Genomic DNA, 14,015 nt, shown 5'->3' on the forward strand with positions numbered 1-14,015 from the left:
AGTCTGAGACCAACATATCTTCTGGACTGTCTCTCCTAGGATGTCTCTCAAAGAGCCTTGTGCTCTATGGATCAACAGCTTTTGGTGATCCCTGGTCCAAAAGATATCTGCTTATCCTTTTCAGGTCTGGCACAGGCTTGATGGAACACACTCCTAAGTGAGATATGGGCCCTGCAGAATTTAATATAGTTCCGCAGGGCCTGTAAAATGAAGATGTTCCACGAGACCTATGGTTGAGGTGGCAGAAGTTCATCTGGATTGGCCTCTCCCTGCTCTGTCATGCCATGTTATGTTCAATCTTGTTTGTCTCTTCGTCCACCCACTTGTCTCAGTATTAGTTAAAATTGACGGTTATATACCTGTAGAGCCTGTGGGAGTGGATGTATTAATTTGTATTACTGACAGCCATCTTATTGGCTAATGGCTGATCAATGTATATATAATATTTTAGAGATTATTTTATATTTAGGGTAATTTTTCCTGTTTATATTTTTGTATCTGTATTGTTGTAACCCACCCTGAGCCTTGCTGTGCAGGGGAGAGTGGGCTAGAAATCAAATAAATGAATAAACTGTTGTGTAAATAAAAAAGGGAGCATGAAACTTGCGGGGGGAATTCCACCTACCCCCATTGATGAGCTGGTGCGTCCAGGCCCAACTAGTCACTTAAGAAGCCTGGCAATGGCAGCGGTGCCTGGAAGCCGCTCTGAGCCTGGACTTGATCAGGCCATGAGCAGCTTTAGTGTCTGCTGATGCTGTGGCTGTGGCCAGAGCAGCTCCTGACACATTCAGCTGCTGCAGCCAGACCCCAAGCAGCTCCCAATGTGTGCTGTAACCACAGCCGGGCTACAAGAAGCTCCTGGCATCTGCCAACATCATGACCTAGCCTGGAGCAGCTCCCAGTGTGTGATTCTGCTGTAGCTGGGCCCTTGGCAACTCTGGTGTCTACCAACACTGTGACCATGCCCAGAGCAGTTCCCGGTGTGTGCTGCCACCATGGTCAGAAACAATACAAAAACAGAGAACCACAGCTCATGAAGCTGTACAAAAGGAGAAGAATAAAAGCTGTGTGTGTGTGTCCGCTAAATAACACTGCCAAAGCCAATAGTTACAAAATATATTGAAATGTATTATAACAAGAATCCAAAATCACACAACATGTGCAAGAAGAGGCCCAGAACAATAGGGTTAATGAAGTTTTCCGGATTACAAAGTCGTTTCGTAGTCTTCATCCAAACAGGACCATATCTGTCTTTTAAAACTGCAGAACTTCATTTTTTGCATGTTTCATAATTCTGTAAACAATCGATCAACAATTTTCATCCTATTAAAGTGCATCTATTTCTGAAGTCGGGCCATCAGCATTAGTGAGTGCTGTTCAGATGATTTTGGATTCTTATTATAATACATTTCAATATATTTTGTAAGTATTGACTTTGGCAGTGTTACTTAGTGGACTTTCATTTAATATTTATATATTTTCAACCAAGAAAGACTTCAAGGAGTTAATCAAGTTATCATGTAGGACCAGTGCAATATTAATGTCTTGAGCTGTGAGGATTCCATCCCCAAGTTCTATGCCTATCCTATTGTATGCCCATTTCAATTGAGTATCTGCTATAATTCCAACTTCAGCTATTGGTAAGATGCCCATTATCCGACCATTCAAAAGAAGTTTCAGGATTGCAAATGTGAAGTGTCAGTTGCTTATGATTACTTTCTGAGAGGGACCCCACAAAAGACCGTAGAATATCTTTGTGGATACTCGGTGATATTAATATGTAACCAATTATACTTGCTCCCCTCTGGCTAAAATTGGTAAATTCATCATACTTGTCTCCTTCCATGGTGCCATTTAATATTAATAAACATAATTTATTAATCAGTTGATAAAAATTATTCCAGTTCTTTAACCAGGAGGTCTTTTGTTTCCTTTTACCATTGTACAGGTAAAATCCCATCACGCAGACCTCTCAGACTGCACTCACCAAAGCAGGCATTATACTCTCCTAACAGCATGATTTTTCCCTTAGGTTATTTAGCCTCAGATTCAAGAAGACAGCTTTCCAAACTGAGCCAACAACAATCATAATAAAAGGAGAGGGATAAGGAGGAATGTAAACATTAATTACTAGTATCATCTGATTTTTAAATACCAAAAGGCAAGCCATTGGCAAGGAATTTAGAGGTGGAAGCAAAGTTACAGTACACTTTACAGAAGTGGATATCAAGCATGCCAGTCCTCCACTAGGGTGTCCTCTATTATTTGCGGGAGTGGCATTAAGAGTATAGGAAAGATATCTATTCATCACCAGGTTAGCCAAGGCTCCTGAATACAAAGTATATCTTATAAATTGCATAAATGAAGGATCCTGAATTTTGTTTAACCAACCTATCACGTTTCAAGAAATACATTTTGAGTAATGCTTACACTGAGTCCTTGGCAGTCAGTCAGAGGTGGAAATCTGGGATATATTCTGTAAAGGATCATAACATTTCCCCAGGGGAGGAACCATATGTAGTTTCTGTAATAGCTTATGGGGAGAGGGCACTGAGCTAGCTCAGCACCATGTTTTCCCTCAGGCAATCACAAACGTAGGTGTATTTCTTTTACATTCCATCCATACCCCCAATGACCAGACTTAGGACCTGAAACTGGCTTAGCAGTCAGCCAGTCACCATGGGTCTTGTGTTAGTCTGAAAAAAAGCACAAAATCCCACTAACTATGAAAGCTCCTCCTTGCTCCAGCAGGCTGGTGGCTAGTGTCTGTAAACTACTCTTTGATGCTACAGATGTTACTTAGAGGCACAATTCACAAAGAGAGGATCTCTGGAAGCAGGATAGACTCTGTCTTACCCTTCAGAACCACCTATCCTCATTGTCCACATGTGGTCACTAAGTTTATGAAAAAATATAAGAGGTATTGGTGACACAATTTGCCCGTGGAGCAGCTGGAGGTACAAAACTCATCTTTACCATTGATCATCCAAAAGATGGGGGAGATAGGAGATGGTTCAGTCAATAGCCACATACTTGTGTGGCTGCTGACCGGCTTCTACCATTACTTCCATTCATTGCTTCATGGGTGATTCCTGACAAAGAATCTCCTCATTGGCCTCCATTTGGTAGGTGAGCAGTCTTGAGAGATTACTGATAAGGTGTAATCTTTCAGGTTTCTAACTCAGGCCCATATGTACAGCGGGGCATTTTGGAGCTAGGCCCTCCAACTTACTGGTAAGGCCCCACAACTTCCCATCCAGCCCAGGACCCCCAAGCGGCGGCAGGTGCAGGGAAGGAGCCAGGCATTCTTGTGTAGCTGTCTGGCATGAAGGGCCAACTATGGTGACCACACAGAGCCAGACAGCACCTCTCTATTTCCCCCAGAAAGTCTATTTCCTCTGTAAAGTACTTGTTGCTGGCAGGCTGTACTGTGCTGTCTGGCACAAGGGGCCACCCCTGCGTGTCGCTGTCCCTTCCCTTCCCTGCTCCAGGCTCAAAGGACAGGTGGTGGCAGTGAGTATTGCCACGGCTAGGTGGACATGCATGGCCAGGACTACGAAGGCTTCCCTTGCCTGGAGTGCTTCAACATCCCCAACACCACCATCTGCAGTGGCTCGTGCACCATGCAGACTGCAAATGACCTGAGAAATATTCACAATATTTCTCCAACAAGATAAAAGATACTTGTGAAACTTTATGCACCCTCCCCTGCACACAGTGTGTATGTGATAGATATTTAGTGACTTATGCAGAACTTTCCTGAAGTATAAACATACCTTGCATTTCCCCCCATTTTGACAGGGTGATCCATCTTCGGCTTTTAGAAAACATAAAAAGGGAGGCATGCATATTCAGATTAATCATGGTTTTCTTAGTTCTTCTTTAGAAAAGTCATTAAATGCTTTTTCAAAATATTGGTGCATCCGATTCCAGCTTTTAGACTACTATGGCAGACCCCTGCTGAAGCAGATTTTTCCCGCCAAAATTCTTAGTTCCCTTCAGGTACTGTGCTGGCCCCCTGTAGTGTGGTAATATATGCGGCTTTATAAATTTGAACGTCCCTAACCCTGTGACAGAATCTGTTTTGGCTTTTGCCCAGCTCAGGAACTTGTCAGGAGAAAACAGGAGCCTTCTTTTTAGATCCCTTGAAATGGCACTGAAGACTGTGTAATAGGGAACAATAATAAAGATTTTATTATTAGCAGGGATGGTATGGGGTAATCAGGTATTGGAAAGGCTGAGGGAAATGTTGGTAAAACCATACATTTTTCAGTTGACAGACAAGATGGTGTTGTAGGAGCTTATTTTTACAAATTCTTGGTTCTTATCAGTGAGAGATGGTTTACAGAGTACCTAAGTCTCAGTTATAATGTTTCTGCATATAGTTTCCTACTAACTATTAGTAGGAACTATTCAGGTTTTCTGGAAAGATCAGTCTTTTTGTGTATTAGACTCTTTCTGCTTTTCTGAAATCACAATGTGTCTTCTTTCCCCTGAGTAGTCTATAACCATTTCCTTTTACTACACACCAGGGACTGCCTCAGTGCCAATTCCCTGTATAACTGGACAGGACTTATATTTCTTCCCTGAAAATATAATCCTTTTCCTTTTGGCCTGATTGGGAGCTTCAGCCAGCTTCCCAGTCATTCTTTGCCAAAATCTCAAACCCCAGTACTTGGCATCTGTGTGAAAACGTACTTCAGCTTTAGTTGACACTAGACTGAATTCTTAGATGGATTTTTTTCTCAGGTTATGTTTAACACAGTTAAGACCAGTGTTCCCTCTAAGCTGAGTTAGTGTGAGCTAGCTCACAGTTTTTCAGCCTCCGGCTCACACATTTTTGTCTCCGCTCAGGAAGGACGGCTCCAGAGCAAACTAATGTATGCAGTAGCCAAATCGCTGACTCACAACTTTAATGCTAGTAGCTCACAAACTAGAATTTTTGCTCACGAGACTCCACAGAGGGAGCACTGGTTAAGACCAGGAGTCTCTCCCTTTATTCAATGACAGGTTCACCTTTTGAATAAAGAGAGAGACTCTTCAAACATCCACTCCTGTAGCTAAACCTTTTCTTTACTGACCAGTAACTGCCACTGAACTTAAAACTCCACTCTCCCCTCAGCACACAGCTAATCTTATATTTCCCTCAGCTGGCACTAGCCAATCAAAAAAACAGAGTAGCCTGTCACTCAAGCTCAACATTCTAGAGCAGAGTTAACTATTCACCTCCCTTCTCTGATTTTGTTGCATTGGGAAAACAGCATTTTAAATGTAGTCCATCACAACTGCAACCTAATAAATGGGGTAATGTATTTTTGGGAACAATTTTATTTCTAAGCCTGACTCCAAAGCTAGGCTTTGTCTGTATTGAAATGGAAAAGTTTGATTTACCCAGTAGTAAATGTAGCCAGCTAATTTTATTATGCTAATGCTTAAGTAAAAATTTCAGTTGATGGTGAAATGATTTTAATCTCAGTACAAGAGGTCACCTACATTTTAAGGCAATCCCGACTACACTCCTTTGCATTAAAAGTGTAAAATCATATGTATTTATTAGCTGATAATTGTAACCAAGAAATCACAAGGAGATTGAGATTGGGAAGGGCAGCCTTGAAGGAGCTAGAAGAGTTCCTTAAGTGTAAGGATGTTTCACTGGCTACCAAGATGAGAATAATCCATACTATAGTATTCCCCATTACTATGTGTGGGTGTGAAACTTGGACATCGAAGAAAGCTGTAAGGAAGGAAGTTGGTTCATTTCAAATGCGGTGTTGAAGAGAGTTGTAAAGATACTGTAAAGATTCTAGATCAAATCAAGTCTGAACTCTCCTTAAAAGCTAAAAGGACCAAATGGAAGCTTTGTACTTTGGTCACATTATGAGAACACAAGAGTCACTTGGAAAAAACCATAGGAAAAGTTGAAGGCAGCAGGGAAAGAAGAAGACCCAACATGAGATGGACAGACTCAATAAAGGAAGCCACATCCCTCAGTTTGCAAGACCCGAGCAAGTCATTAATTCATAGGGGTCGCCATAAGTCAGAGGTGACTTGGTGGGACTTAACACACTCAACATTGTTAGCATGTGCATGAACAGATGAAGAAATATGGCCGATTTATGTGAATTGGTAATCATGGTAAACTGAGTCTGAAAAGGAGCCTTCGGACATTGCTGTACTAGGGCTGCCCACCCCACAACTCATGCAGCAGTACCATATGCAGTTCATGGGTTGCTCTTGTTGAGTACATAAGAAAGGTTATAGGACTAGTCCCTTCCTCCCCTGATTGATTACATGTATGTGTTCTTCAGGGGCACATATATCTCTTACTACCTCATGGGTTCTTCATAATTATCATTCCTAAGAAAGACAGGACTCTTCGTTAGGAATGCAAATCAAAAGCTCATATCCCTTATGCTTAAAACAGTCAGGGGCAATTATTTCACTATGTAAGTAGCACTACTGTTATTGTGTGAGAGAAAAGGAAATTGCAACTAACACTCTTTAGTTGTAATTGAAGAATAAGAAATTTTAAAGGATTGGGAAGATAGTGTGTTCCTTCTGGCCACATATGTGCTAATAAGTCTCATTACACGACACATGAGACCCATCAAGGCCAGCCAAATGTAGCAATAAGGTAGTGGTAGTGGGTGTTTCTTGGCAAATGTAGCATTGTCATCTGGAATAAGATTAAACTACTAAAGTGGAAGTAGAAGTTGCTGCTCAAGCACTGTTTTTTGAGCCAATCCACAGAATAAGGCTGATTGAGGTATTCTGTTGCCACGCTCAACATCTTGAGAAATAGCTGAAATGTGGCCCTTCAGCACACAAACAGAAACAGTTTTACATGCAGCCGTGGCATGTATGTTGTTTCCATGGGATGCAGAAGTATAAAATGATTACAAACCCTCCCATAAATTTGGTGTGAAAACAATCCTCTGTTCATTGGTGTGTGTTTCCATAGCCCCTGCTTATGCAGTCCTTCCCTCCCCACCACTGCCTTTATATTACAAACATGCACATGCTGGATTCAGTTCACTTGAATGTTCTGTGTGCAGTGGGGCATTCAACTACAATTCTGAAAAAATGGAGATTACTTTGTATTGTATTACACTATATTACTCTATTATTATATATTATATATTACACTGTATTACACTAAAACTTTTCTGATTCTCTTTATCAAAATTTAAAACAGTTTAATATCACTTTGTGATACAACATTTTGGCTGTATGTAGGAATAGAAATTTCTGCCTTGTATTCATATTATAGTTTTTTTTTTAAAAAAATAACTCTTCTCTGTGGAGACTGAAAAAGAACTACAAGGAAACCTTGCTTAAGAAGTCTTCGTCAATGAAACACAGTATGTTCACATGAGAGAAGTGCAAAAGCATTTCAGTTTTGATCTGATATAGTTTCAAATTTGACATTCAAATTCAAGAGCACCTAGATATAATTTCTAATAGTTGTGCTATGTTTCTGAGATGCAGTGATGTTAGCAGTGCATGTTGTTAGTTGTGCATTGTCTTTTTGCATTGCTTTTCTGTACGTACAGTTTTTTCTCCACACCTGTGCCTCGTGGTGCTGGTTTACTAACAGGATGTGCCTATCTTGCTTTGCCTAGCATGCTTCCCTTTCTTCTTCTTCCTCTTTACACAGAAGCATTCCCAGATAATAGTATTATCACATTTTTCTCAATTTGAGTTTGGTCCTACTTAAATATATATATATATATATATAAACATAACAGTAGCCATTGTTGGTAGCCAGAAATCTAAACTTGGCTATCAGGTAGAAACTGCCTTGTCTTCGTGCTATAGTTAAAAACAACAACCCTCTTCTCTGTAAAGATTGAAAAAGAACTACAAGGAAACCTTGCTTAAGAAGTCTTAGTCAATGAAACATAGTATGTTCACATGACAGAAGTGCAAAAACATTTCAGTTTTGATCTGATATAGTTTCAAATTCAAGAGTGTCTAGATATAATTTCTAATAGTTGTGCTACGTTTCCGAGATGCAGTGTGCAGAATGGCAAACGAGAACTGAATCTGAAGAGACTGGCTTCCAAAGGCCCTTTTCATTTATTTATATTTTACCTAGTTGGATGCATGACATTCCACATTGTTCTTGTGAAGAAAAACCCATGCTAATCAAAAGTGCTTGTTCCTAGGTGCCAGGTTGACCTATCGACCCTGAGTAAAGAACAAACTCATAAACTGGAGCTGCCTCTAGAGGAAGGGGAAGGCTTTCTGGTACTGCTGGTCACCTTGACAGCCTCAGCTACAGTCAGCATCTCTGACCTCTCAGTCAATGCCTTGGAGGACCAGAAGGAACAGGAAGAAATGCTAAGGAGATATGTATGTAGTGCCCTTACTTGCATGGGATTATATTATATGATAAATAGGGAACAAGTAAACCAGCAAATATATTCAGAGACCAATGGAGAACTTGACGTTAACCTATTAGTACTAGAAGCCATTCAGGTTATGTACTCCAGAATAAGTTGATTTAGTATTATAGCCTTATATCAAATAGATTATTACCCATATAAAAATGGCCAGATGCTGTTACAAGCATGTTTTATTAGTCCTTTCCAATAGCTTTTTGTTGCTCGTCGAGTTTCAGTTTCAATCACATTGATTTTACTTGATTGCTGTTTTCAAATGAAGAACCAAATTTCATTCCATAATTATCAGTGTTCCATTTGTGAATCTTTCCAGTAGTATTTATATCAAGTAGTTGAAGAATTCAGCAATATGTTAGACCAACTTTGCCATGCTTTTCAGAATGTTGAGAGAATTTTTCCTTCACAGGTTACACAATAATTGAGACACGACTTGTTCCAATACAATAGCGCTACTAAGCTAAATGTTTCCAGGTTGAATGTTTTGAAAACAAATTTCTCCCCCCCCCTCCCAGCATCCTTGTATTAAGTATGCTACTGTGTAGTTTTAGTAAAGCAACAGTAAGGGGAGCTCTTACTCCAGGCTGTATTAATCCTGAAGTCACCCAAAGTGACTCACTTCACACAAAGAATAAAGAGAACCTATTTCCACCTAAAATTACAAAGCTTTTATTGTACAGTGCTGCCAGGTGTTTAGAAGGCTTCTCTAGACACTCTGCCATTAAACCAAGCACTGACTAACAAAGGGCTGTTTAATTTTTTTATTTTAAAATATTCGTATTCCCTGGCTGACATCCTTTCAATAACTGAATTTAATAAAGATGTACCTTATCAGGCTTTGCAGATAACATGAAGTGCCAGTACTAATGCCGAACAATATTCTTCAAACAGATTAGCAGGATGTGCGCTTCAGCAAATTTATTCTGGCTATCTCCACTGAATCAGCTGTCTGCTGGTGCTTGTACAAATCATACACCAATAGTGTTATCATAAACACAGTTTAATAGAGGTGACTTAGCAAGGCTAAACATTATATTTCTTAAACCAACCAAGAGTTAAGATACCATGTACCATGTCTAAGAACTAATAATTACAAGTATTATTTCAGATTTTGGTATCAACCAAGGCAGTCTGCTGTGTCAGACTAGATCTTAATAGATATAATGCATTTCTGATGGATTAATTGTAGTGATATGCATTTTGATACCAAGAAGAGCAAACCCTATTTTTTTCTGAATTACCAGTTTAATGTGAAGCAAGTGTTACTGGCTGTTCTGATCATTTTTATGGATTTAGAGTATTGCTAATATTCCACAACTTGATTGAACCATGTGCCTTTTTTCCCCAAAAGTGACAATATTATTATTATAGACCCCATTGCTCGCAAAAACAGGAGAGCTCATTTTTTTTAAAAAAGAAAAGAGTCAGCCTGAAGAAATGATGGGGTTTATCAGTATGGTTATTTCAGACATTGCAGTGCTTGCCTACAAACTAAATTACTTTGTTCACAACATGATCCATGCATAGCTGCTTAAAAAGAGGACAAAGAACTCAAACACAATATTTGTGAAACCTTTATAATTTCTATACATTACTGCTTCTTTTCAGTATTTGTGCTGCTGTCCTTGATAGAACATACAGTAAAATAATATTGTGCAGCGAGCAAGATACATTATACCATTTGTCAGCTTTATTGTATAGAATTTTATTTTTAAGCTTTCCTATATAGTCGGTTCCATTTAAAATATGTATTTTGCACATCTTCTTGAGACAGAAAACAGTAAATGAGAGCTGACCCTGCCATCAGATCAAATAGCCCTGGAAAATGACTCTATTACTGTCATTTAACCATTTGTAGCTGAACATCAGAGCCCTACAAATTAAACAGGCATTACTGTTTGAACCATTATTTTATCACTATTGTATGAAAAGATTAATTCCTTTTGGGGTGGGGGGCAGGAGGGCCATAATGGGTAGCAGACCAAGAGAGAGATTGTATGACCTTTTCAGAACGGGTATGCTGAACCTGTGCTCCCCCTTGTCACAGTTTAAAAACCAGAGAAGCTAGTTTAGTGAAGAAGTTGTTAGCATTCCATTTTTATTATGACATTTCACAGTCATCTGATTTAATGTCCCTTGACCGGATTGTCCACCGTGAGACGATGGGCTTGAAATGTTATTTAGAGCATTGATAAAAGGTGAGCAGTTCTAAGATGACAGCGAGTCATAAGGCTGGTGGTGTGACATTAATTTTCTCCATAACAGAGATGGAATAAGACGTCATGGTGACAAGCTGTCAATCAGTACTGGCCCCTCAGTGTATCTCAATGCCATAGGATGGGGTATTGGTTCTCCCATAATAGAGCTGAACTGAGATGCTCTCCCTGACAGCTGCTGCAGCCATACAGAAAATATATTATACAGCCTTTCATTAAAAAAATAAAGAGGACTCATCTCCAGAGCATTTCAATCTTTTCCCATCTATTGAGGGCTGAAAGGATTCACAGCAAATCATAGATTTCTCTGCTATGGAAATTTCAGGCCTCAGATACCATCCGGGTTTTGAGGCCTTCAACAATAATCATAAATAAGAAGGCTGACAATCATCTGATAAATCATTACTTTAAGTTGCATGTTTAAAGTAATGTATTAAACTCATTTGCTTTTCACAGAATCCTACAATAATATTCTACATTATGTCACTGGCTCGGTTTGTCAGAGTGTGCAATAAATTGCTCTAAATCAGCTGACTAGCTGAATCTAAAAGTTCAAACTATAATTACCCCACAGAGCCCTGACAAATACTATTGAGTGAAATACTGCAATGCTTTTTTTCTCTTTGGGGAGAGTAGAAATGTTCTTGTAGGTGGAAAAAACCATTTTGTTCCTTTGTTTTATCATACAGAAAAATGTGCACTAAATATAGTTTAAATACCAGCAAAGAGCTAACCTTTAATATCCCCACTCTTCATACCTGGCCTCTGCAATCCTCTTTGCTTTGCATAGTCCTGGAAAACATCTGAATTAAGATACTAGCTTTAACAAAAAGCTGCCTGAAATTGTGGAATGGAGCACTACTGACAAGCATATGGATTCTCATACTATCTAGACTATAAGCATCAGCCCCAGGTAGTTTGCAGTCATGTAAAAAGTGTGAAAAATCTTTTGTTGTGCTTTTTATTGTGTGATTAAATACATTTCTGATGATGGACAAACATTAAGAAATTAAAAGTTATATTTGTAACAGATGTCATGTGTTTTGTAGAAAGATATAAATACATTTATATGTGAAAACTGATGTGCCATATAACTGCATTGCCTCAGCTCAGTATGCCAAGGTCAGACCTTCTCTGTACACAATAAGCCGTCTTTTGGGATTTACACTGTGGGCTTTGTGTCTGACTTTTATTGGTAAAAATGTTTGTCTAACGCTTTAATATTTGACATTTCAAAATATTCCATTTTTCCAGGCAATGTACTCTTAATGATTATCCATCAAGCAACATACAAGTAGAAGGAACAATAATTTCAACTTATTAAAATTCTTACTTTTTTGATAATTAGCCTTAATAATGTAAAATATTTAGAAATCCTTCACTTTTCTTGCTTTTTAAAAATACATGTGTTTTTCTTTAAGGGCAAAAGTTTACTAGTCATTGGAAGAATGCGTGTGTGACAGACAGACAGACAGAACATATTTGTCAGACATAGTACACTGCTTCATGCCAAAATAATATAAGTTCAAGATACATTGTAGAAACAGTCGTTTTTGGCAAGTTATCAGAAAGGTGTTGAAAAGAATTCTACTTTCTATAAAAGCTTGTGCAGATGTAGAAGTTACTGAAGATTTTAAGATCCTTTCATTACTTGTCTGAAATTGAAACATGAGCTTCAAAAGTATATCTCGGGGACTGGATGGCAGCCTAGTTTACTGTATATAGAAATGTCTTTTGGTGCATTATGACTTGGGCACTACCTTTCAATATCCCTTTTGTATACTATTCATCCATTTCAAAAAAATGTTGAGATATTTGGAGTAAATAATGCATCAAAACCAAAAGATATCAAAATTAGTTATGCTCGAGAGCCATTAAAATCAAACAATAGAAACAGATTTTTCCTACATTTGGTGGAGGTGTGGCTGTACTGAAAAGGTGCAGTGCATAGTTCCAATCCAAATGCCTATTGCAGAAGAATCAGATTGCTATAAAATATGAATGGGAAAAGAAGTAATAGTATGTGCCTGTTTTCCCATTCCTTTGCAAGTTCAATCTAATTTTATACTTCTGTGTGTGTTCTAGAGCCTAGTGAGGATGTTTCATAATATGAAGGATGTGGGATTTCTCCAGGTGAAGGTCATCAGAGCAGAAGGTTTGATGGCAGCTGATGTAACAGGCAAGAAGTCTTTCAATTTCTGTGGTTATAGATATCTTACTGAAGTAGATCTGGTTTATAGCCTTTCGCAAAACCAGCAGTGCACACAAGATATAAATCTTAAGTTTGCTAGGGTTTCTTTCTGTTTGTTTGGCGAACTCAGTTTTTTTCATTTTGGTTCCTTTAAAGAAGCCACTTTACAAACAAATCTGTGTCTCTGTCGGGGTTTTTGATACCAGCTAACAGCACCTTAGTGAAAGTATTCATGGAAATGGATAATACATCATCTCACTATCGCAGATCCTCCAAAAAGGCCTCATAAGCCTCATGTTGTGAGGCTTCATTCTTAGTGGGCTGCAAAAGATAAACAACAATCGAAACAAAACTGAATTAATATTTTACAAGATACAGTTGTCACCAGTTCATGGTATGACAGGTTCATGTGTTTATCTAAAGCTGCCTCTTTTTTAAATAAAAAAATGGGAACACCAAAAATATCTTGAAAAACAGCTTCAAAGTAGTACTTTGGTTTGTCTCCCAGATAAGTAGATAGGAATATATCTATGTAAGTGTTTTAGGCATATTATATAGTAGTTATAATCATTATTTAGTATTATCATCAACATTGTGCATGTTGCCATACTGATTTCATAAAGTTTCACTAAGCATGAATTTTAGGAGCTTGAAACGTTGATTTGTAAGAGTTGTCATGCACAGGCAGTTCCAAACAGGCAAACTAAGCATAGTACTAAGAAGTAGCTTGGTTTCTGAAAGTGTATACAAATAGTCGTCCATAGTTCAGAGGCATATACATAGCCTGAGTTGTATTCTCAGGATTTTGCATATATAGAGGTAGACAATTGGATTCACACTTCTGATCTGAGTTAATGTGCTAGTATTCTACATACAGCAAGATACCATGGGTTAGAACTCAAGGTGCTTATAAATGCTGATCTTTCCTGACTCCCCTTCCCTTCAGCAGCTCCTGAGACTTCCAAGGTGCTGATGCTTGGGGTTACAGGGGTCTCTCACAAAAAACACCCTTGGGCACAGGGTTTGCACTGAGGAATAATAAGATTAAATATCGCACAACTTCCTTTTTGGTCAGTAGTTTGTCTGCTGACACAAGATACTCCATTGGTGGAAGAGAGAAATGAGGACAGTTTTAACCAATATCTCCTTGACTTCGGCCCTTCAAATCATGGTATGCTTTGTCCATGGAAATCTTTGGGAGGTCTC

General features: G+C 38.8%; 1 protein-coding gene across 1 annotated transcript in view; it reads left to right on the forward strand.

The window, feature by feature from the left end:
* MCTP1 (multiple C2 domains, transmembrane 1) overlaps positions 1 to 14,015 on the forward strand; it is a 283,789-nt gene that overhangs the window by 72,408 nt on the left and 197,366 nt on the right. The window contains exons 9-10 of the mRNA XM_015427721.1: positions 8,169 to 8,355; positions 12,704 to 12,804. Of these exons, the coding sequence (XP_015283207.1) occupies positions 8,169 to 8,355; positions 12,704 to 12,804 (288 nt within the window). The remainder of the gene's footprint in view (positions 1 to 8,168; positions 8,356 to 12,703; positions 12,805 to 14,015) is intronic.

The sequence above is a fragment of the Gekko japonicus genome, unplaced genomic scaffold (genome assembly GCF_001447785.1).
Source record: "Gekko japonicus isolate JY-2015 unplaced genomic scaffold, Gekko_japonicus_V1.1 scaffold363, whole genome shotgun sequence".
Lineage (NCBI taxonomy): Eukaryota > Metazoa > Chordata > Lepidosauria > Squamata > Gekkonidae > Gekko > Gekko japonicus.